We start from the raw sequence: 23,195 nt of genomic DNA on the forward strand, positions 1-23,195 counted from the left end.
ACAACAAAATCTGCCCCGTTTTAGGACTTATGTTTTCGTTTCTGTGACGTTTATTTTCTTCCACGTATTCGAATGGAACCATTGTCTTTTATGGCTTACTCCACGCATATTTAGTACTTTTAGAACTATTTGCAAGCACTCTTTCCTCCTAATTTTTTTTCCATGTGGTGTCTGGATATGTCAATTTACTCATAAACTGCATGTTTCAGAATTTTTATTTGGATTATTTAAAATTGGACGGGTGGGACATAAAATGTCCTCCAATTTTGAAATGACCCTGGTTTTCGAATCAGGACACTTTGGATTAATTTAAATACTCTGTCAGCCAGTCATCTACTCCAAGACCTCAGGTTTATTTTTTATTGTCTGTCTCTATACATTCTAAAAACGCGCACGTTCATGAAAAACAATAAACTTTTCTTCTTGGTTTGGCAAACCCAGTGATTCGGATATAATTAATACACGCTCATTGGAGGCCAGGGCTGTCAAATCAAATATGACCAGTAGAGGGCAGTACTCACTAAGACTTGTCCACTGCAAAACCAAAGTATTTTGGTCAATGTTCTTTGCATTACAAACAGGAACAAACTTCAGACGAAACAGACGTTACTAAGAGAAACAAATGATGTTGAGACAAAATGTGCTGACAGATGTACCCTTCGTCAGAGTCCCACTATTTTAACAAGTGTTATTTGCCCAGACAACTCTCAGTTAGCATCATCTGTGAGCTGAGGGATATCAATTCCTGCCGACAAGCCCATGCATTAAAGAATGAGTCAAATGGGGAGAAATGTATCACTAAAATGAGCCTCACTGTTTAAGTGAGGCTACACATCGATGCAGAGAAGTTCAATTGCCGGACAAGATGTGTGGATGCTCAGGTCTAGAGGTCACCGTTTGCTTGAGGTCATGAAGCCTCCAGGCCCAAACACATTCTACCAACCACAGCTTTGTTGGGTACAATGTTAAGGCAACCCAGCATCAATGATTCCGTTTTAAGATGACTTTTGTCTATGGCAGAGATCAAAATCAGTGGGTATTTGACGGGCTTCCATTTTGTTAATCTCAGCCAAACTGAGTACCCTCTTGTACAACACCACCATAGTCTTTTTCACCTGCTGGGTTTCATCTGAATCTCTTTGTTTGCTATTTTCAACAAGGCAGTCATGGGGGTCACAAGTGGTGAATCAGCCTTGTGGGAAGAAATGATGGGAAAGTATGGCGGCAGGAAGGGGAGGAAAAAAGTGCCATCCCACAGTTCACTTTCCTGGTTTAATGCCTAAGAAATTAAAAATGTCAAGGACACTATTTTAGAATGTTTTTTATTTCCCTGTACAGCACTTTGGTCAGCTGTGGTTGTTTTAAAGGGTTTAACAAATAAAGTTGGATTGGATTGGATATTGAGGGGACCTGCAGGGCAGGTAGACTTGTTCCAATTCTTGGTCTAGAACAGGCGTGGGGAAACCACGGCCCGGGGGCCATATGCGGCTCCTTAAGCTTTTTATTCTGGCCTGCAGAATTTGAAGAAATTATCAGGCATGAGGAGAATGCTAATTTTAATATCCTGAAGAAATAGTGGAACTATGTATTTCGTAACTGTCAGCAGGAAAAAAAAGCTTTATTTTGTTCATTTAATTTTCAAATTCTAGAACCCTTTCAAAACGTTTGACCACCCCTGGTCTAGAGTGTACTTCTGCACAAGGTGTGATCAATGAGGAATTATGTATACCTGTATGCAGGCTGTGGACATGAATACATTGGTATTGTTGAACCTCTCACGGGTCAGTTCTAAGGCGCAACATGTTGATATTAATCCAAATCTTAATTACACTGTTCTTGGCAGAAGACTATGTTTCTAAGTGTCAGTCTCTAACGCGAGACCCTCTACCAACTTTCAATGTACGAAGCGTCTGCCATCCTCTGTGCATCTGCACTGTAGACAACCAGACATGTAGGAGGACACAAGTAGAAGCAGTGCTCAAAGTGAAGCAACACTCTCACTGAGCTATGGCAGCCATCCAGAGTGGGCCTTTTTATATTCATTTGGTGTCTGTGTACATGACATTGAGGGATGCTAAGATGTTGTCTCTTGGTCTGAGAAGCAAGGGGTGAAGGATCACACAACCAATAGTAGAGTTGCAAACATGTTTTAAATGCCAGTAAAGCTGCTTTTGGTCAGAGAGCTTTAACTGCAAAGATAAGAGAGTAACCTGGCCTAAGGACTTACACCTCTCGCTCTGGTACTGGAGCTCAAACTAAATCTTTCTCTGAAATGGATTCATCTCTTTTCGAGCAGATATTATGTTTGAAGGCTTAGAGGAGCAATCTTCTTAGATTGTATATTAGGGATTCACTTCTCATTGGAAAACATGCGCCTAGACATATGCGGGGCGGGCTCTAGTACTTGAGTCTCAACAATACAGTATTTGTTTGTTGTCTTGGACTTAGTCAGACTGCTAGGTATTTGACCGGGACTTGGCAATTGGACTTGTCAAGTACTTGTACTGAGTCAACTGAGTATAACTGTTTGTAAAATTGACAAAAATGTCATTTGCGCAGAGTAACATGCACTGCGTTGTTGCATCTTCTTACAATAAAGTTGTCATTATAGTTGGAATATTTAGAGACTTTTACTTTTGTTTTGTAGGTATTGCGGGAAGTTTTAAGAAAAACCTAAAAGGTCTATAGAGTATCTTGGTATTTTATGCTTTCCACAGTTAAGTATATGCATATACATGAAGGAATCTTATTTTTGGCGCATTGCAATTTCTATCCATCCATCCATTTTCTAGAGACGCTTATCCTTGTGCCTATCCCAGCTGATTTCAGACAGTGGCCGGGAGACACCCTGAGCTGGTTGCTAGCCAATTGTAAGGCACACAGAGATGAACAACCGTTGACACACCCACTCTCACCATAGGAGAATTTCGTATGTGCAGTACAATATCCAAGTTTTTGGAGTGTGGGACGAAGCCGGAGTGCCCAAAGAGAACCCACGGGGGCTAGGGGAGAACATGCAAACTCCACACAGGAAGGCTGGAGCAGGGTGGATTTGAACTCTGGTCCCTGAACTTTGAGGTGGACATGCAAACCACTGTGCCACTGAGTCAGTAGTGGACTTAATGAAGAAGCCAAAAACAGGCCTTTTACTGTCATCGAAATGAACTGGAGTTGCCACAAAGCAAAAGACGTGTCAAGAGAGCACACACAGTAACACGGAAACCACTACTCATAACAACAGTTTCACAGTATAGACCAGTATATTTTATTGAGTTTTTGTATGCGTTTTGCATATCTACTGTAATATTGAGCAGAATTGAAAGACCTTTTTTTTTTTTAAATGTTAAAATGTCACTTCTGTTTCATGACATTAGCTAAACCAGTGGATAAAAACTGTGAGTCTCAGTTCCTGTTTTCTGCCTTTGTATTTTGTTGTGAAAGTCTCCCATCATTTGGACAAGCAATACATCTGTCACATATAATCTTATTTTCAGAAAAGCCACCGTGTGCCCCACAGCACTGCAAAATTCTGGATAATTCCTGTGTTTATCACGTGCATCAAGAAAGGGTTGGACTCAGACTTTCACAACTTGACTTGTACTTGATAAAGTTGAACTTGATTACAGCCATACTGTACAGTTAACATTTTTCAAATATGTGTCTTGACCTTTCATCTATTTGCAAACAGTGTTTATGTACCGTATTTTCCACACTGTAAGGCGCACCCAAAAGCCTTATTTTTTTTTAAAAAGCGGATGGTGCGCCTTATATTCAGGTGTGCCTTATATATGAATCAATATTGAGATTGGGATTCGTAGATGGGGAATGAACTAGTAAAGTAAGCTTTACCTGTTTCTTTTATGTGTTCACAGTTGAACAAGATTGGTCGTATTGGCATTGAGTTATTATGCTATTGAGAGTTTTTGTGTGTAAGTTTTTGAGAGTTATTATTTGAGTTATTATTGTTATTATTTGAGTTATTATTGTTATTACTTTGAGTATTACTATATTGTGATTGAAAAAGTTTTCAAATATGTCATTAACTGAGGGTGCGCCTTACAATCCGGTGCGCCTTATACTGCTGAAAATACGGCAATTACTTTTTGTCGATGTCTTGTATTATTACGCCTCGAAAGTGACAGCTTGCCCAAGTGTGTTTTTCATGTGGATGTAAAACGTCATTGACACAGCTGATGCGTGTGTGTGATTTTTTTGGACCCCAGGGTGAGAAGAAATGTGTTAAAACTTCTCACGTGCGTATTGACGTATAACCAAGTGCTCACATTTACGTAAAAGCCTGAAATGAAAGAATGAGATGATTTCAAATCATCCATCCATCATCCATTAATTCAATGTCCAGGTTTCATCATCATCATCATCATCATCTTCCCCAAGTATGTCAAGGTTTTATTTACAAATGATTTCAGTTTCTATTATTTCCAACAAGTAATATTCTTTTCAAGCAAATTGTTTGCCCACCATCATCCTGAAAGAGTGTATTCAACCTTGATAGATGTTCTGCCTTCTGTGTACCATGCATCTACCATGTACCATGCATAAAAAGACACATATCTGATCTTGTTTAGTAATCCATCACCTTGGTCAACATGAACATGTTGATGGTGTCATGGCAACGACTGTTCTCTGTTATTCATGCTCTACCATCTGTGATGCAATCTTTACATCTAGTGTCACACTCTCATTCTGTAAAGGTGATAGTCCTGTCCCTGCAAGCATTCCATTTTCATACATGCTGGAGTCAATCCTATCTGACTGTATATAATAGGAAACATTGTGAATAACTTGTATGAAATAATTACTCGTGTGCCTCATTTTTTTTACTGCAACCTGTTGAAAGTTAATCTCTGATACCACGGAACATTAAATTGATAAAAACACGATAACTTTATATTGTGACAAGCAGCACTAAATATTACTTCTGCATTGCTTATGCATTATGGTCATGCATCTTTCCGACTACCCGCAGTTAGCGCTTGGCTCAACGACTGGCACAGTGTCAAAATACTCAATAATGATACATTTCAGACGTGGTAAAAAATAATCAATGTGAGTCCCCATTCTTTACTTCTCTCCACATTCCTCCTGAGGGGCTGGTCCTTCTTTTGGAATTATGGTTGCAAAAACAGGAGCAGTAGCAAAGTTAATTGTCTGATGTTGGCTAATTTTAATCAGTGCAAACTTGAATGCTCATAGTATCTATGCACAAGACAAGACCAACAACAATCTAAGTAATTGGATGCGCTCAGAGAACTTGTAATTATCCAAACTTCACAGCCAGCTCATTACCACTTTTATTTTACAGCAAAAAACAATGCAGATTGTCTCCCAATGGAGAAAGGGATATTTGTGGATTTTATTTTTTCCTGCAAATTGGAATCATATGCAGACTGAGAAATTCAAGGACAAAATGAATTCATGTCTATCGAGTCGTTTGGGCATTACTTTCTAATAAGTCTGGTCACATTCCAAAATACATCCTTTTCATGAGCCTTCTTGTGATTGGTTGATTGGTTGATTTTGGTCGCTACTCAGACTCAAAGGAGATGGAAAGAGACACGAAGAGTGGTGCACCTCAAAATCTAGATTGTCAATGTCAGAGGGCACGAGTTGCTGAAACAGGATGTAGAATAATGCAAAGTGCTCACTTGTTAAATCCCCTAGTAATACATTTGATTTAATACATTTGATGTGTGCAGTAGCTATAGTCCGCTTCCCAGTGCTCAAATGACTCATAAGGGTAAACCTTATGGCCGATTCTTAAGCAAAAGCTTTTGATCAGTAAAAGCCTAAAGTCGGTCCATTACTGTTTCCCTGACAATAGATAAGTGCATTTCAGTCACATGGTCGTGATCCATTGGTATTGAAAAAGCACATGCACAAATGATTGAGTAGAAACGCCACGGCACTTAAACTACTCAACTTTCTATCTCATGAGTGTTTTGTGTCATGTGTTTTCAATGTTCCGAATGATGCAGAATGTTCAAAATAGAAATGTAGAGGAAACAAGTATAAAGGAAAAACGATTATTTATACAGATATATATGAATTTCAACCTGTGTCAATTACGCAGATCTGTCTCTGGCCAACTACAGTATTCGTAAATGACACGTAAAAACCATTGAGAGATGGATTCAGCTGACGTTCATCAGCATGGATTTTATTTTGCAACTATCTGAAAGCGGAAGCTTGCGCTGGTCCACTTAAGCTTTCGCTTGCCGGACTCCAGGGCAGGTCTACACATCCAGTAGTCTTAGTTTCAGTAACGTCCCTCCCTCAATCAGATGAGCACACGCGATATGCTCACCACTTCATAACTTAACCGGAACAGCGATCGAGCGATGTGTATGAGTTGCGTGCGTTTTGCTCACATGGTGAAAGTGTCAAGTTTGGCCAGCGAGGCTTCCCCCGTGCACGACACCCGAGTGGCGGCATCGCGCACCCGCTGTCGGAACCTCATCTAACGGGACCGCCTACCCAAGCCCGGGCGGGACCGCAGCATGCCAATTTCAAAGGATGAGGAGGATTACGACTCGCTTGTGTCTGCCGAGTGAGGGTGCCATCATGGAGGAGAAGTTCAGTCGACTCATCTTCATCCCCATCGCCGCCGTGCTGTGTTTCATGATAGGCTACCAGTACGTGTGCCCCGCAGAGAGCAACACCTGCTACTTCCGACGTGAAGAGCCCGGCCTTTTCGATCAATATTCGTCCCTCCATGCAGAGCAGCAGCTGGACGAGGACCTCGCTGACAAGACCGCGTTTAGGTTTAACTTCACGGAGCGGGACCTGGACAGACACGTGGACTTTGACATTCGAGGAGATGACGTGATGGTGTTCCTGCACATCCAAAAGACCGGAGGAACCACGTTCGGGCGTCACCTGGTTAAGAACATCCAACTGGAGAAGCCTTGCGAATGCACGCCCGGCCAGAGGAAGTGCACGTGCCACCGGCCGGGCAAAAGAGAATCGTGGCTCTTTTCCCGTTTCTCCACCGGCTGGAGTTGCGGCTTACATGCAGACTGGACCGAGCTCACGAACTGCGTTCCTGTGCTGATGAACAAGCGGAACAAAAAGAGTCCTCTAAAGAGAAAAAGGTTAGGCACGCTGCCAGACACAAATTCAACTGCATAACTTTTGGCACTGGCATCCTCATCTGAAACAAAAATGCATATACTGTGTTCACTAAAATCTTGTAAAAGGGTCTCGAGTCAAATCATCCCCTCTCCTCAAACACATCAGTACCATTTTAATTAGTATAAAAACATTTCTTGCCAGAGACAATGAAAAATGTCAAGTTCAGCTACCTAATTATTAATTCTGTGAATGATATAAGTATATATTTTTTTAAACCAGAGAGATGTATACAATGCACGTGTCATTTAAGTGCATTGCAAAAATATGTATTTGTATTGTGCTTTCACTGCAGCTGCAAAGCACTTAAAAAAAACTTAAAACAGAGGTGAAAGGCCAACATCAAATGGACAGGGGGGCAAAATGAAAAAAAAATCAACTACAAGCCTAGGACCGGACTGATCAAATGTTTATTAAAAAAGCGAACAAGACCGGCCGTAGTCGTGTATACTGTATTACAATATGATTGGATAGGAAGAGTAATGATTGGATAGGAAGAGTAAAGGAATATTTCTTATGGCTCTGTCAGAGATTTTTGATTTTCAACAGGCGCAAAGACAAACCTCCCCTGCGTAAAAATCACCATAACATGCACATTAAATGAATGAGGCAATATTATTCAAGGCACCATCACCTGGATTCTCTCCGGGAAATGGCAAAAGTAGGTACAATTTTCTTCAAAGAAAAAGATAATATAAGCAATTTTCTATCAGTCACTAGAAGCGAAATACTTTCAAAACATATTTTAACAATAAATTGGTGGTAATTCATTCATATTTAGGGCGACTTCAACTTTTGACAGGGGTAATCAAACATTGTCTGTATAACCTCCCTGACAGGATCACCTTTGACTGATCCGGTGCTTCGGTTCCCCCTGTGGACTGGGGAGTTGGGGTCCTGACACCTCTCCATACAAATAGTGTCCTGTAGTTGTGCCATGCATAGAACGTAATGCTACAATCTGAGGGGAAGAAAATTGATAGCTGGACATTCACAGAATTGTGCTCTCATCCGGGCTTTTCACTTTCTCACAGCACTGCTCTTTTAGATTGATGGACATACTCAGCAACAGTGTTTCTCCTCAGGCTCACGTTTAAAAAGAGTTGCCTTTTGTCTGCGTCACAAACTTGAAGCATATGTTTAAGGATAAAATCCCACTCTGTCAACGTGTTTATTTGGCAAGTTCTTCTGCTTCGACAGCAGCCTTGCTTTGTGATTTGGCTTTTTTGAACAGAGCGTGCTAAGTTTTAGAACCTCTTTTTTACTTCTCCCACCTCCTGTAGCGTTTGTTTCACATCCATATTCTTGTTTTTGGTAATGTGTTTCTTTTCCTATTATCTGACAGTTAGAGTTTGCTGAATTGCTATGACTTCAGATGAATGAAGCCAGCTTGCGCTCAGGCGTGCCACAGTTACATTGTGGGAAATGTAGTATCGGTGTGTGTAAAACACTTGCAGGCTGCACACTGCAGTAGGCCTGCAGCCAGTTCAAATAATAAATCAATATCATCCCGGGGGCCATGGAAAACCTTGCGGGCTGGGACTTTGACACATGTGATTTAAAATAATGAAAGGATCTAGATAATAGTACTTTTTTTCCATTGTTAAATATATGCATATTAATTAAAATTGGCACATTAAATATCTTATGAAATATTTAAATTCTATTTCTTATTAAATACGTAATTTCTTATTGAAATATTTGATTGTATCGATATTTCTGGGCAGGAAGTGAAACGTCTTGTTTACTGAAGCTGCAAATGGCTTCAGATGTGTAGACCTGGATGTGTCCAGATCCAAAAGTTATATTGGTAAAATCACATGCATATTTGTCAGTTTTCGCCTGCAAATGCCACACAATGTTTCAAGCGGGTTGAAATGCATTACAGTACTAATTGAACTCTTTGATACATTTTCTGTTGTTACCCCATTCGCTTGCAGGCCTCCGTGCAAATTTTGGGAGAAGACAGCTCTCAGTAGGTCTGTAGGTCTGTTTCAATTTGCTGTAATTACAGAAGCCAGGGAGTTAATCCCTGCAAATTAAATCACTTAAGCAGGGCCGGGTGCTCTGAGGTGTGTCGTCTGCGTGTTAAAGGTTCTGAAAACAAATCTCCATATGTTCCTAAGAGCGTTAAAGAGGAGTGAAAAAGGAGGTCAGTGCTTTCAAGTATACTTCCTTTCAAAAGTCCATTAAGCAACCTTCACACTCGCATCAGCTTGAATTTGATTCTCTTTGAATTGAAAAAGAATCAACACTGCATCAGTCGATAAATGTCGACTTGACATAATGGAGTGTAGAAACTGCACTCGTTTACACTGGCGTTGTGTGTTCTTTAAATGACAGTTGCCTCACTAAGTGGCCAGCCTGGGATTTGCTCAAGGAAAAATCGGTATTCTCTCATTTGAATGGCCCTGCCTGCAGTGTTGAAATTCAGTCATTGAATTTGCATTTGAATTCATTGCCCTCGGTCCTTACTTGATACCCCAACCATAATTGCTGGCAGTATCACTACATTATATGTGCTGTACCTCGGGTACGTTTGACAGTCATTGTCAATCTTAGAATCTCTGTTGTAGTTGATCCTACAAGATCTTGACAGCCATAAGTGCTTCCTCTTAAAAAGTATAATGTACAGTACTTGGAAGTAGTACAATCATGCTGAAATTAAAGTCTTGCGCTCACAAAAATGGCAGCATACATTTGTCCCCAAACTGTTTTGATCAGGAAAAAAAAAGGAAGATTCTATTAAATGGACAGTGTGTAAAATTTAGACCGTTTTTCATCACGTACAGCAGGAAGTGCTGCTTTTACCATTGCCCGTAGCTATAACAGGTATGTCCGTCTAGACCAGGGGTCAGCAACCCGCGGCTCTCGAGCCGCATGCGGCTCTTTAGCGAGGTCCTAGTGGCTCCCTGGAGCTTTTCAAAAATGATTGAAAATGGAAAAAGATGGGGGAGAAAAATATTTTTTTCATTTTATTGTGGTTTCTGTAGGGGGACAAACATGACAAAAACATTCTTAACATTTTCCAATGCTGTAAAAATGTGTAAAATAAATATTACATTTCAACATTTCTGTCAACGAAGAATTGTGTCATAGCCTGAGACACGCGTTTCTGTTAGCAGGGCAGGATGCTAGGCAAGTGGCCGTTGTAAACAAACCGGCGGCCATGAGCCATGGATCCCAAGGGGAAAAAGAGAACAATAACTGAGGAGAACAAACGATTCAACATTTCCCGGAACGAATCATTTAATGGATTTCTTTTGAATGAAAAAACGATCTAAATCTTACACACTGTGCCTTTAAGATTCATGTTTAGGGTTAGGGTTTAGGCCAACTCCTTGATGGATGACTGCTTGATTTAAAGGTGTGTCTTAATCATTTTTGTCCTTGCAATGTTGATTATGTTGGTGTAAATAAGCTTTTAAAACCAAATTTCATAAACCGACGCCACTGAATGAAGCCCCACATTTCCTCTGGATATCTAATAGTACTCCAATATTCACAATTAATCACCTTTGTTCATATGTTGTTTCAATACAAGTGGTTCATAGAGCGGGGTTATGAGTAAAATGCGAATAATGGAAACTGACCAGATATAGTTCCTGCTTGCCATCAACCGCTCAAGCTATGTATTTTGCTCTGTATAACGCTGCCTTTTGAAACATAAACATTTGAGTCCAGTCCTTACTCACCGCTGCTTCAGAGAGAATTTACAGCATATGTTGTGATTAGTCACCTTTTGTGGGTAGATAGGTGTACAGCACCTGACACCTCAGTTTATTTCAGGCTCTTCTGAGAGATCCTAGAGCTGCATTGTTAGTGTGTCTGTCTCTTCACACTATTAGCAACTCATGTTTTTCCCGGTTGCCCGTGATGCCATGATACATCGAATTTACATCTGGACTTGTGACGGTCCTTTGGCTTTATATCAGAGTGGCCTCGAAAGTGCAAAACCAATAACAAATAACTGACACCAAATGAAAACAACACAAAAAACGGCAGTACCGATGTTATGGGTTTAGTTGTTCGTTCACATGTAAACAATACGTGGATTAAATATTAAGAATGACAAAGATAGAGTTCAAGTTGCATTTTATAGAATTTAATTGGCGGTAGCAAAGCGAAAGTTAACTTGGAATTTCAATCAATAAAATAGCTGGACAAAACCATAATTGAACCAAGGGTTAGAAACACAATCAAGATGAGCTCCTTTCTTTCTATTACAATTTCTTGATTAATACATTTAATTTAGGGTGCTAATCACACATTCGCAGTAGTACCTAATGATTAAAAAAGATCTATTCAAAACAATGAATCAATACTAATCATTGGACGATAAACAGCATAACCGAATATGGGTGCGCCCTACAACCAATAATCAAAATGTACATTCATTGTTTTATCCGTCACCAGTTGATCAACAAAGTTTAGCTTGTAATTGGGTAAATGAATGTAAAAAAAAAGAAAAAATTGCTTGTAAATAACCATATGATGGGAATAGTTGTAACAGCCAAATATCGGAACATTGTTAAAATAGCTTATAATAAACCAGATGAAGTGACTAGTTGTTATAGGAAAACATCAGAAAATGTTTAAAATAGCTTGTAAATAATCAAATAAAGTGAATAGTAATAATCAGAAAAAAAAGAGGAAAAAAAGAACAAAAAGGTTAAATATAGACAATGGGAAGGGTGGTAAGGATCTATTATTCCAATTTGCCAAAAGGCACTTTTCTAAAAAATAACCTTTATAATTTCCAGATTATTGATCCTTCCATCCATTTTCTAGGGCCACTTATCCTCATAAGGGTCACAGGCATTCAAATTGCTGTAACTTTGTCAATTTTTGAGATATCATCCAAGTATTATACATATTTTAAAGAGAATCAAGTATTTTAATCCATCCATCCATTTTCTGTAGTCGCTATCACTGTCTAAATTTTCATTTTCTGATACATAAACCTAGTTTTTTGAAAACGCATCTCACACACACACATACATTTGTGGTAATTAACATGTTGTATTTTGATTCAATTTTTAGAAATTGAACGGTTGTTATTTCATTTGTTTTTATATATTATAATTTATTATTATTATTATTATTATTATTATTACGTTTGTATAATAACATCATTAACAATAACTCATCTTCTGCTTCTCAGTGCTTGTTCCTGCAGAGCAGAGGGAGATTTTACTCTGCTTTCTCCTCTTTCCAAACAGAAAAAAAACATATATGGAGAAAAAGGAAGTTTCTGCCCATTTTGAAGCTTTCTTTCATTATACTTAGTATTATTTACCATAGTTTTCTTTTGAGTCCAAAACATTTTATTATAAATAATTATGGGTTCTGCTGCTCTGCAAGGATTTGTGTAACATAATTGTGCAAAACAAACAACCAAACAAAAAGTGTTAAGGGTCCAAGTGTTAAGTAGGATGTGGAGTAGGTTGAATATTTATATTCTAATTCAAGCTCACGCAAAACCTACCTCTCTGACCCTGGCACACTGAGCCATGTCTTGAGTCGTTGTGAGAAATGGAAGATATTCAGGGGATCTTGGTAATCTCCACACTCCTTACGGGGATTAGGGGCACTCAAAGTAAGATTTTATTGTACAAGGGAGGAAGAAGGGAGAGATTAATCCACAAATCCAGTCAAATAGATTGAAGTTCAGGCTTTATTTTAATAATATTATTTTTACTAACTTTTGCAAGAAATGCTCTCATGATATCGTCATGTTGAATACTGTACTGGTTGTTTGTGAGCTACAGTTTAGCGCTCTTTCCAAACTGCAGCGCAAAATGTGCCTCATTCCAGCAACCTTACTAAAATGTCTTCAGTCGCATTGGCTAGAGTGACCTTTTCTGACTATCCTCCAATTTCTCCTTCGTATGCTTACCTACTATAGACTTTGAGGACATCAGGGCACACCTCACTGGCATACAAGATTAAGATGTGAAGCAAAGGTTAAGGCTAAGACTCTAAAGCTGTGTAAGCCAGGGTGATGTGAATGTAGAGTCCGGGGTGGCTATGCATCTAATGTGTGTTAGGAATTGACAAATTAACTCTGTAAATGCAAGGAACACACCTTGTGTTTAGGTACACCCATTTTCTCACTGTTCTAGTATTGTCATTTTATTTGTCTTGACTGCAGTCCAATATATACTGTTCATTCAATCAACTAGTTTTTACCAAAGCAAGATCATCACATTTCTTTATATACATGCCCACACAGCCCCTCAGTTGTCGGGAAGCCTTTACTTTTTGATATTCCAGCTAGTCCAAAATAACACCTTGTATATGACAAGAATCTGTCTGTCTGTCTGTCTGTCTGTCGGTCTGTCTGTCTGTCTGTCTGTCTGTCTGCCTGCTGGCCAGCCTAAGAATTTCATTCTGTGGTATTACTATGCATGTGAATATTAAACTCTTGAATCGCGAAGAAGTGAGGTCTTCAGCACCTCGTGTGAAGTTTGTATATTCTTTCCATGCTTGTGTGTGTGTTTTCAATTAATGATATTATGGCATGATGTACATCTTTTATGCGTTTCAATCAGCATCTTTATTAAGTTTTCGTTTCGCTTATTCTTGGAGAGAACTGCCTGCAAACCTATCTTGAAGTGTGCAAGTACCGTATTTTCCGCACTATAAGGCGCACCTAAAAGCCTTAAATTTTTTTAAAAGCTGATGGTGCGCCTTATGATCGGGTGTGCCTTATACAGTATATGAATCAATATTGAGATTGAGATCAGTAGATGGGGAATGAACGGATAACGTAACTTTTTACCGTTTACAGTTGAACAAGGTTGGTCATATTGACATTGAGTTATGATTCTATTGAGAGTTTAGAGTTATTATTTGAGTTATTATTATTACTTTGAGTTTTACTATATTGTGATTGAAAAAGTTTTAAAATATGTCATTAATTGAGGGTGCGCCTTATAATCCAGTGCGCCTTATATTGCGGAAATTACAGTAATCAACATTGAGCTTTTGCGCTCTACATAGTGCCCTTACAATTGGCTTCTCTCAATATGGCAGATAGCAAGAGTGAGTTTAATAAATAGCTAAAAACACATGAATCACCACATTGAACTTTCCATTTGAAGAGAATAACCTCAATGAGTTGAGGCCAAGGCTTTTAGTGTGAATTGATGGCGTCCTCGATGCACTGGTGAGTGAATTAACAAGGCAAATATTGATCTTTTGCTAGTTGCCTTTGCTCTTTTTTTCCTTTTTTTAAAGACTGTCCACATGATGGGAGGCAGGCAATTGGCGCAGAGGGAAAGGCTGATGCATCATGTAAAACAATGGCTGGTGAATGATTAAGCTTCATAGGGATTCAAGCTTTGAATATTAAGCACTGGCAACATGGAGTGTTTAGGAGGTCCGCCTCACGGTGCAGATGTCTTCCTGTATGAAGTTTGCATGTTTGGCCCCTGCCCGTGTGGGTTTACGCCTGGAACTCCAGTTTCCTCTCATATTCAAAAAACATTCGAGGTAGATACATTGATGCCAAATGTTTTCTCTTTCCTAAGGGGGGCCAAGCAAAATATAACTGAGAAGCACTGAATTCATCGATAATGCCACTTTAAATACGCCAAAATAGTCTTAAATTGTAAAAGATGTGGGGGGGTTTTCACAGCAAATAGAAGAATTAGGCTGATCTGATAAAACTTTACTTTTTGTCTGCCTTGCAAACGCATGATACCGATCAACTAATATGAACTACTTACGTATATTGCGATACAGCCATCTCACCATCCCTGGGTGATTCATGTGCAGAAGACGGGCCCTTTTTTGCATTTTTCTCACAGTGTCTCTGAATCTCGAGTACCTTCTTTTGCTGTTGCCTGAAAAGTCTCAAGAGGTAATCTGCAGGATACCCTGTGACCATGTCAACTGCAACTTTTAATTTGGTTACTGCCATTGATAACCAGAAGGTCATCCAATCTTTGTGTACAAGTTCTATTTCCTTTAAGTATGTTGTTTGAAAAAAAAAATCTGAGAGCTGACTTCTTATTTCACCTTTACAGTGCTTTGGTAATCACTCAAATCAAATAAATAATGGAGGCTGAGTTGAAAAAAATGATATAGCCTTGCAGAGTTCATCTTTTACAGGGATGAATTCTGGAGGAGGTAGATTGTGTGAACAGCTGAAGAAAATGACAAACAACCTGCATTGCAGATCCAACCTCATGGCCAGTCCATAGAAAGACAATTTCGTTCGTCTTCAAACCCTTTTTGCATTCCCACATTTCACTTTTTAAATACAGTACAGCCATTTAAAGCATGCTGTAGACTGAAACTATCCAATATTTTGGTCTGTCCTATAACCAACTGATGAAGCCTTCTCGAATGAGGGGAAATGACCGACAGACAAACATAACTCTCCACAAATGTCGGAATCAAATTCACAACATGTGAAATGTGAGGTGGACTTCCTCTTTCAAAATATTCACAAAAATACTGATGAACCATGGGATGTTGTTTTATCACATGCATTCTTTGAAGATTGTGCTGGACATGCTGCTTGTGTCTGTGTCCAAATGACCTCTGTCAGAAAACATGTTGAAAGCCTCTTTCTCTGGTTCCTGCCGAAACATAGCCTTCCGTCCTAAACACAGATTCCAATTTCCAATATATGCTTATACTTGTTAAACTTGTTTTACTTAAATCTTACTGAACTACTCCTGAGCTGAATTCAAAGATGGAAGACAGTGGCGATTGTTAAGACTACGTTAGGGTTAGGTTATCATGATTTCTCCACAGGTACAGTACATCTTACCGCTGGGTTCTATTTTCTTCAAGCACAACATTTTTTTCCACTGTTTTGGAGATGATATCCAAATCTATCTGCCCCTAAGGAGCTCCGGTCAGGGCTTGATGCAGTCCTTACTTGGCTGATTGAGTGACCTCAAACCCTGGATGAAGGGCAATTTCCAGAACCTTAACAAAAGCAAGATGGAGGTCCCAGATGTCATCCCAGGCTCCATCACTAACATCCCGTCCCTTAGTGTAAAAACAGGTGCCCCTGTTAGAACTCTTGGTGTGCTTACGGGTAGAGATTTTGAAATTGACAAGCATAGCACCTCTGTTGTCAAAACCATTTATTTGTTTCCATTTCAGGCTCCAAGCCAAAACTAAGATCTATCTTTCACAGGCAGACTCGGAGCGTGCTATTCAGTGCTTCATTTCATCAAGGCTTGATAACTGCAATTCCCTGCTCATTGTCCTTGACCTGTATTCTATTAAACGGTTACAGCTGGTCCAAAATGCAGCTGCTCGTCTCCTCACTCACACCAAGAAACATGCGCACATCACTCCAGTGACGGTCTCTCTCCACTGGTTACATGTTCCCTTTAGAATAGATTTGAAAATACTATTGATCACTTTTCAAGCCCTAAATGGCCTAAATGACTGGCTCCGCCTAAAACCAGGCTATCGACTCGTGGCTACTGAGCCTTTGCGGCGGCTGACCCAAGGCTCTGGAGTAGTTTGCCTCTGCCCGTCATATCCGCTCAGGCCCTCTGTGCTTTTAACTCTCTCCTAAAAACCCATTTTTTCTCACTCGTTTTTAATACGCGTTGAACACTGACATCACCGTTGCGCTGCTGTTTTTTCCGCGTTTCTGCTTGTTCACTTGTTTTATGACATGTTTAATGTTTTTACTTGCAATGTTATTTAATTGAACAGCTCTTTGGTTGGCCATGGTCTTTTTAAATGTGCTTTAGAAATAAATAACTGACTTTCTGTGTGTACAATTCATCGACTAAATACGCAATAGAATGCCTTCCTGTTTTGTTCAGAATTTGCTACCTATCACAGGTAACTGATACAACTTCTTTATCATTCATCCAGTCAGCCACAGAAGGTCTGGTGAGTGAATGAATTGTTCCACTGTGAGAAATTGACTGGTCGTTGAATAAAGGCTAGCTTTATCAGACTGATCAAATTTGGAGCGTCTCTGGTTGTCTATGGGCTCGGATGCACAGCTTCTGCATGATAACTGAAGGATCGGTTTGAGGTGGAATCCCTCTTTGATTGACACTGAAATAGGTCAAACAGTTGTTTTGTACTGATCTGATCCCCAGCGACCCTGTTTTTTTCCTACAAAGAGGAATTTGAGTTAAACAACAAGTCATATTAGCTCCTAACCAAGGTCATTATCATAAAGAAAAATGACACAAAATATCAAAAGCTATAATTAAAGAAAACTTTTCTTTAACAAAATTAAAAATAATGTGATGCCTGATTTTTTTCATCTGCATTCCCACCAAAGAAACAGCACTTTTGCACTGCACTTTCCTTTAACCTATTGTACTTGAAGTGGCATTGTGGCGCAATTAAAGTTGCTGTTTACTGGTCAACAACTCAATAACATTGAGTTCCTGAAAAAGATGGGAAGTGTAACAGGTCATTTCAGCTGTCCTGGTCAGACAAGGTAAGGTGCCTGACTGGAAAGTAAATAAATCTATTGTTGAAATTTACATATGAATATAATATGAATAAATCTAAATAAACACATTTTTGATGTAGGCCTGAAAAAAATTGTTCCACTCTTTCACGGACCTGCATCCACCACTGACACAAAATTGCCTTCAAATAGTATTCACAGATTTGTCTAAATCTTTGTCATTGAGTACTTCCTATTTGCAGAGATAATCCATCCACCTCACACCTGAGGCATATCAAGGTGCTTTTTGACAGCATTGTTTTTGCACAGCTGCTCTGCCAAAGATTAAAAAAGAAAAACAAAAAGATTGGAAAAATCCTACTCTATGTACCTGGAATAGAATTGGAAAAATATGCACTGTACAAAATGGGGTGTGATATTTACTTTGAAAAAAATCCATAGGACTTTTTTGCGCTCAGGAATTCAAAGTAAATTTTAAGAGAAGTCTTGACTTCTTTGCTGAAGCTACTGACCTCGTGTCACGATCCTGAAGGAGAGGGAAAAAAATGGACTGACGGATGGAGGATGGAAACTGATCACAAAAATATTCCTTTTTTTAATCTCTTTTTAGAGACCACAGCGGTGGTCTTACTGATTTTTTTAAGCCTTGATCAAGCCTTGATTTTGCAGCCTGACTCACTGAGAGACTTTCAAGCATTCGACACACCCCTAAAGCTTTTCTTTTTGTTTTTCAAAACCAGTACCGGGCTCGTTGCTGACAATACATGTGTGAAAGGAAACAAACACACATCTCACAATCAGCAGTGCACTTATATGCTTTTCATCAAACTAAAAATATAGAGAACTGTTGCTTGCAAACCGCAAATCATCTTTGCTCCTTCCCTTTTCCTGCAGGAATTTCTTTTACATCACCATGCTACGTGACCCCGTGTCCCGCTACCTCAGCGAGTGGAAGCACGTTCAGCGCGGCGCCACCTGGAAAACCGCCCTCCACATGTGTGACGGCCGCCCAGCCACTCAGGATGAACTTCCAGCCTGCTACAGCGGCGAAGACTGGACCGGGGTGACCCTGGCAGACTTCATGAATTGCCCCTCCAATCTGGCCAACAACCGGCAGGTGCGCATGCTGGCCGACCTCAGTCTGGTAGGCTGCTACAACATGTCGTCCATGAACGAGCTGCAGCGAGGCCGCGTGCTGCTCGCCAGCGCCAAGGCCAATCTGCGCAACATGGCCTTCTATGGTCTGACCGAGTACCAGCGAAAAACGCAACACCTATTTGAGAGGATGTTCAACCTACGTTTCATTCAGCCCTTCACGCAGATCAACAGCACACGTGCCGCCAGCGTGGGAATCAACAAGAAAGTGCAGTGGCGCATCGAGGGACTGAACGCCCTGGACGTGGAGCTCTACGAGTACGCCAAGGAGCTTTTCCTGCAGCGCTACCAGTACAACCGCCAAAAGCAGCATCAAGAGGAGCGTCTTCGGCGACGCCAGGAACGGGAACGTCTGCACAGGACCTACCTGGCCGAGTTGCTGAGATTAGGAGGCGACGAGGAAGAGGAGGACATGAAGGTGCTCGCCACTACAGAGGACTATAACAGCCAGGTGGTGCGATGGTGAGGAGGAAACAACAGGGACCAAATTGACTGTAGTTCTCCGCTCCTCTCTTTGCTGTCAATCTGCCAAATGCTGTTGTCCCTCTAGTCCTTTGTTGGCTGGCCAAAAGTGCTTAATATTTATGATGGATGTATTTGTAACATTTTGTACGTGTTGTTTCTTATGGCTATTTTTGCTTCTGCAGTGGTAAAAGGCTTTTCATTTTCATGGGCAAAGGAAAAGGTTTGATACATTTGGCCAGAATTTAATGTCTGCAAAAAACAAACAAAAAACGAGCTTGCAATATTGGAAAAATTCTTCGAATTATAAATGGGTCTTGAGTGTAACATTTTAGTGCTGTGTCGACCAATTAATTGTTGTGCTTACTGTGTGACTAGGGCCGAATATCAAAGCACAAACTTGACTGTAGTCTACTTTTTTCTCCTCACTTACCTCCACTAATGAATTGTGGCAATAAAAATATAGAGCATCCTCTGGTGTAAATTTCTTCTTGATCAGCTGGTCCATGAAGTATCTGTTCCCACATACTGTATACCAGTGGTCCCCAACCTTTTGATCACCACAGACCGGTCAACGCCTTGCATTTATTTTGTGGACCGGGGAGGGCTGGCTGCTCTATAAGCCACATCATCTTTCTCACTATGTACTGTATGTAATATATGTAATATCAACAGCAGCCAGAGGCGGTGCCAAAAGTTTTCAATGTTGCAATCTCACAGTGGCCGAGACCATGCTAAATATTGTGCTGACAATGCTGCGCTATCGTTAGCTTAGCACAGTAACTACGGTTCAACAGCTGTTAAGTGAAGCAAATGCTGCACATGCCAGTTGTCCCAAGTTCTCGCTTCTGCCTTTCTACAAGCCAGGTGAGTGCTCTTGCTTGGCTCCGTTTTGTATTGAAAGCTCAGCTGGCCGTGTTGGATCACTCCAGGTGACCGCAAAGCGCCAGCCATGATTCATTCCTGCCTCCTGCGTGAGCCGTTGAATGTTCCCGAAGTTGATTGGCTGTCGCGATGCGAAATGCGGAAAAAGTAAAAAAAAATAAAAATAAAAAATTCATGCGAAAGGCGAAATTTTGCTTCTCGTGACCGCACGCGCCCATTCGCGTCGCTCCCTTCGCGTCCATCGCGTTGCCCGACGTGCATTCGCGCCCAGTCACGCGAACTCCATTGACTACAATACAAAACTCTCCGCTTTTTCGCCTCGTTTGCGTTCGGTGCGCACGTACCATTAAACTAAATTATCTTCAAAATATTATTTCGGGTGCAGCCCAGACGGCCCGGTACCAGTTGATCTGCACCGGGGCTTGGGGACCACTGCTCTAAGGTAATCACCAATCAGCTGTCAATCGTATGTATATAGTTTATGTATACTACTTGGCCATTCTGGGACAATAGCTCCACAGCTGCACAAAAGATTTCTTGGAAGCACTACATCCACCCATCCGTTTAATGTATTAAGCTGCTTATCCTCACAAGGGTCGCTGGCTTACTGGTGCCTATCCCAGCTGTCTTCGGGCAGTAGGCAGGGGACACCCTGAAGTGGTTGCCAGCCAATCACAGGGCACCATTCGCACACCCAATCACGGAAGCGCTATTTTAGGAATACAAAAGAAATGCTGTGGTGCAAACTCAATTCCTTACATTTCTTTTCAGATACTGAACACTGTGGCAAGACGTGGCTCCCTGACAGCCATCCTAATGATCACATTTCTCCGTTGTTATGATTCGGCCTGGGCTCATCAGCCTCCAACTTCTGTACGTGACTACTGTAAATTCATCCTTATACGAGTATCAGTGCGTCGGAAAAGTATGGCCTATAGGCCAATTATTTTTGTAACTCGAGATGGCGTTGAGAGGGTAGAGGGAGTGGGGGTATGGGGGGGGCACCTGATCATCAGGAATGTCACAATTGTCTTATTTTGCTACAGAATAATGAGCTGTTGGCGGCCATTGTGTGTCAATTCACTATAAAGTAAGTAAGCAAGTAAACAGAAGTTATATATATATATGAATGCCAATTAGTTCATGTAAAGAACATACGGTCATCTTCGAGTTAGTTTTTAAAGTGAGTGCCCAGGTAATTTTAGCATAAAATTGGGCCCTTTAACCAGAGGTGGCCGTTTTCCTTTTTTTTTTTTTTCTGGTCTAATTTAGTCCCATTAGTACCTGGACCCATTTCTGTCGTCTGCCCGTCGCTTTTGGAAGTTTGCCAAAACTGCAATCAATCACCAAATGTTACGACACTTTCATCATCACTTCGTTAGCATAAGCCCCCGCAAAAATAGGATAACAGTTTTGGCAGCCACTTTAAAAAAAAAAACACCAACGTATATGAGGTTGTCTGGAAACGGCTCGAGTTCTTATATCTATATTTCCAACGTTCAGTTTTCGATTGTTTTGACCTTCAACCTGATTGATTTGCCCAGGAAGTACGTACAGTAGTTCTGCAGCCATAAGCCTGTCTTTTAGCGTACTGTTGGTGAAATTAACAATTGATCGTGTCCTATGTGCTTGAGTTACATCTTCTTTAAAGGAGACAAACCGCTTATGTTCAATGAACGGGGCATAATTGTGGACAAAGTTGGGAGAATATTAATGCGGTCGAGCCAGACTCTACGTGAAAAGCCAATGTCAAGCCAGCTGCACCTAATTTCTATCATTCTTTGCAGGATGGCATTCAAAATAAAAGGCTCTCGCCGTGCTGACACGGACGTGTACGCTTTGAGTTGTAAATTATTATTTTACAGTGGACCCCTGGTTCACGACATACCCGCCTTACGTTTTTTTCACCTTCTGACCTGGACCGCAACATTTTTTTTGCCTTATGACATCAAAAACAACAACTTCTCAACTCAAACATGGTGGTCAGTGGGTGTGCGTGCTTTACTCCGCGAGTCGCTCCGCGCTCATACGTCCATACACGCACGCGTCACTGCTCACGTCAGTACAATAATGTTCTGCTATTGGTTGGCGTCACAGTGTCAAAATGGCGGTATGTAAATGATTTGTTCTCTTGTGAGTGCTTACAATTTCTTATTTATTGTTCATTTCAGTGCTTAATTCAAACTTTAATTGGTTAGTCATGGGTCCCAAGAATGATAGTGATGTTAAAGAGAGAAGTGAGAAGAGGATTTATATGGAAACGAAGCTGGAGATAATCAAGAAACACAAAGAAGGCTAGGCTAGGCTAAGCGTGGCTAGGCTACCCTTGCTAGGGAATATGGTCATTAGAAGCTCATCACGTCACTCAAAGGTAAATAATACTTTGTATACTTTTTTATTTATGATGTGTCTGTGTATGATTGTGTCGCCTCACCCTCATTGCAGAATATTCTCTCTGGACACAGAATAAATTGGTAAAAACTTGTAAACTGCATCGAGAGCATTCAACATTGTACTGGCATGGTGTTCAGTGTTCACTGACCGCTCACAATGTGGGACATCTGAAACACACTTAACCCGCAACAAATAAATAACTTATGGAAATAACTTAAAGATGAGATTTATTCTGTTTTCCTGTATAGTTTACATTGTTGCCAAACTCTTGGTGACTATACACGGTAACATGGAAAATACCAGAATTTGACCCCATAATTAAGGGTGCGTCCTAGACACAGGTGCGTCCTGTATTTGGAGGATTACGGTAATCCGAACATTGCTTTTTACTTCCGGTCTGAACAATGAATGCGCTGAGCAAGATTGTGTGCGATTTAGTTCATGAAACCATGACTCTGAAACGTAACACAGTGATTTCCCATCTTGGCACAGCTGTTTCTATGAGACAACATTGTTGCTCAGTGCAATACATTAAGAATACGTTTTCTCAATTTTATTTGCTTCATACAGATGCTCTAGTAACTCTGCTAATCATCCCTGTGTGCGTGTGTGTGCGCGTGTGTGTGTGTGTGTGTGTGTGTGTGTGCGTGCTTGCTACTTACTGTATATAAACTGTGTTTTAATCATTCCTGGGTGTGTGTATGGTGCTTGCTACTTATATAGGCTGTGTTTATGC

The 23,195-nt window shown here is 40.5% G+C and overlaps 1 protein-coding gene across 1 annotated transcript; it reads left to right on the plus strand.

Moving 5' to 3' along the window:
- Positions 1-6,219: 6,219 nt before the first annotated feature.
- On the plus strand, positions 6,220-19,652 carry LOC148427817 (heparan-sulfate 6-O-sulfotransferase 3-B-like). Its single transcript, XM_088407662.1, has 2 exons — positions 6,220-7,112; positions 18,458-19,652. Exons 1-2 carry the CDS (start codon positions 6,535-6,537, stop codon positions 19,182-19,184), a joined length of 1,305 nt encoding a protein of 434 aa, XP_088263788.1. The 5' UTR covers positions 6,220-6,534; the 3' UTR covers positions 19,185-19,652.
- The last annotated feature ends 3,543 nt before the right edge of the window (positions 19,653-23,195 follow it).

This window comes from Hippichthys cyanospilos, chromosome 2, assembly GCF_059441005.1.
Source record: "Hippichthys cyanospilos isolate Australia breed blue-spotted pipefish chromosome 2, RoL_Hcya_1.0, whole genome shotgun sequence".
NCBI lineage: Eukaryota > Metazoa > Chordata > Actinopteri > Syngnathiformes > Syngnathidae > Hippichthys > Hippichthys cyanospilos.

Coding starts and splice junctions, on each gene's coding strand:
- LOC148427817 (XM_088407662.1), top strand. CDS start 6,535: ATGAGGAGGATTACGACTCGCTTGTGTCTGCCGAGTGAGGGTGCCATC. Junction 7,113..18,457: donor AGTCCTCTAAAGAGAAAAAG/GTTAGGCACGCT, acceptor CTTTTCCTGCAG/GAATTTCTTTTACATCACCA.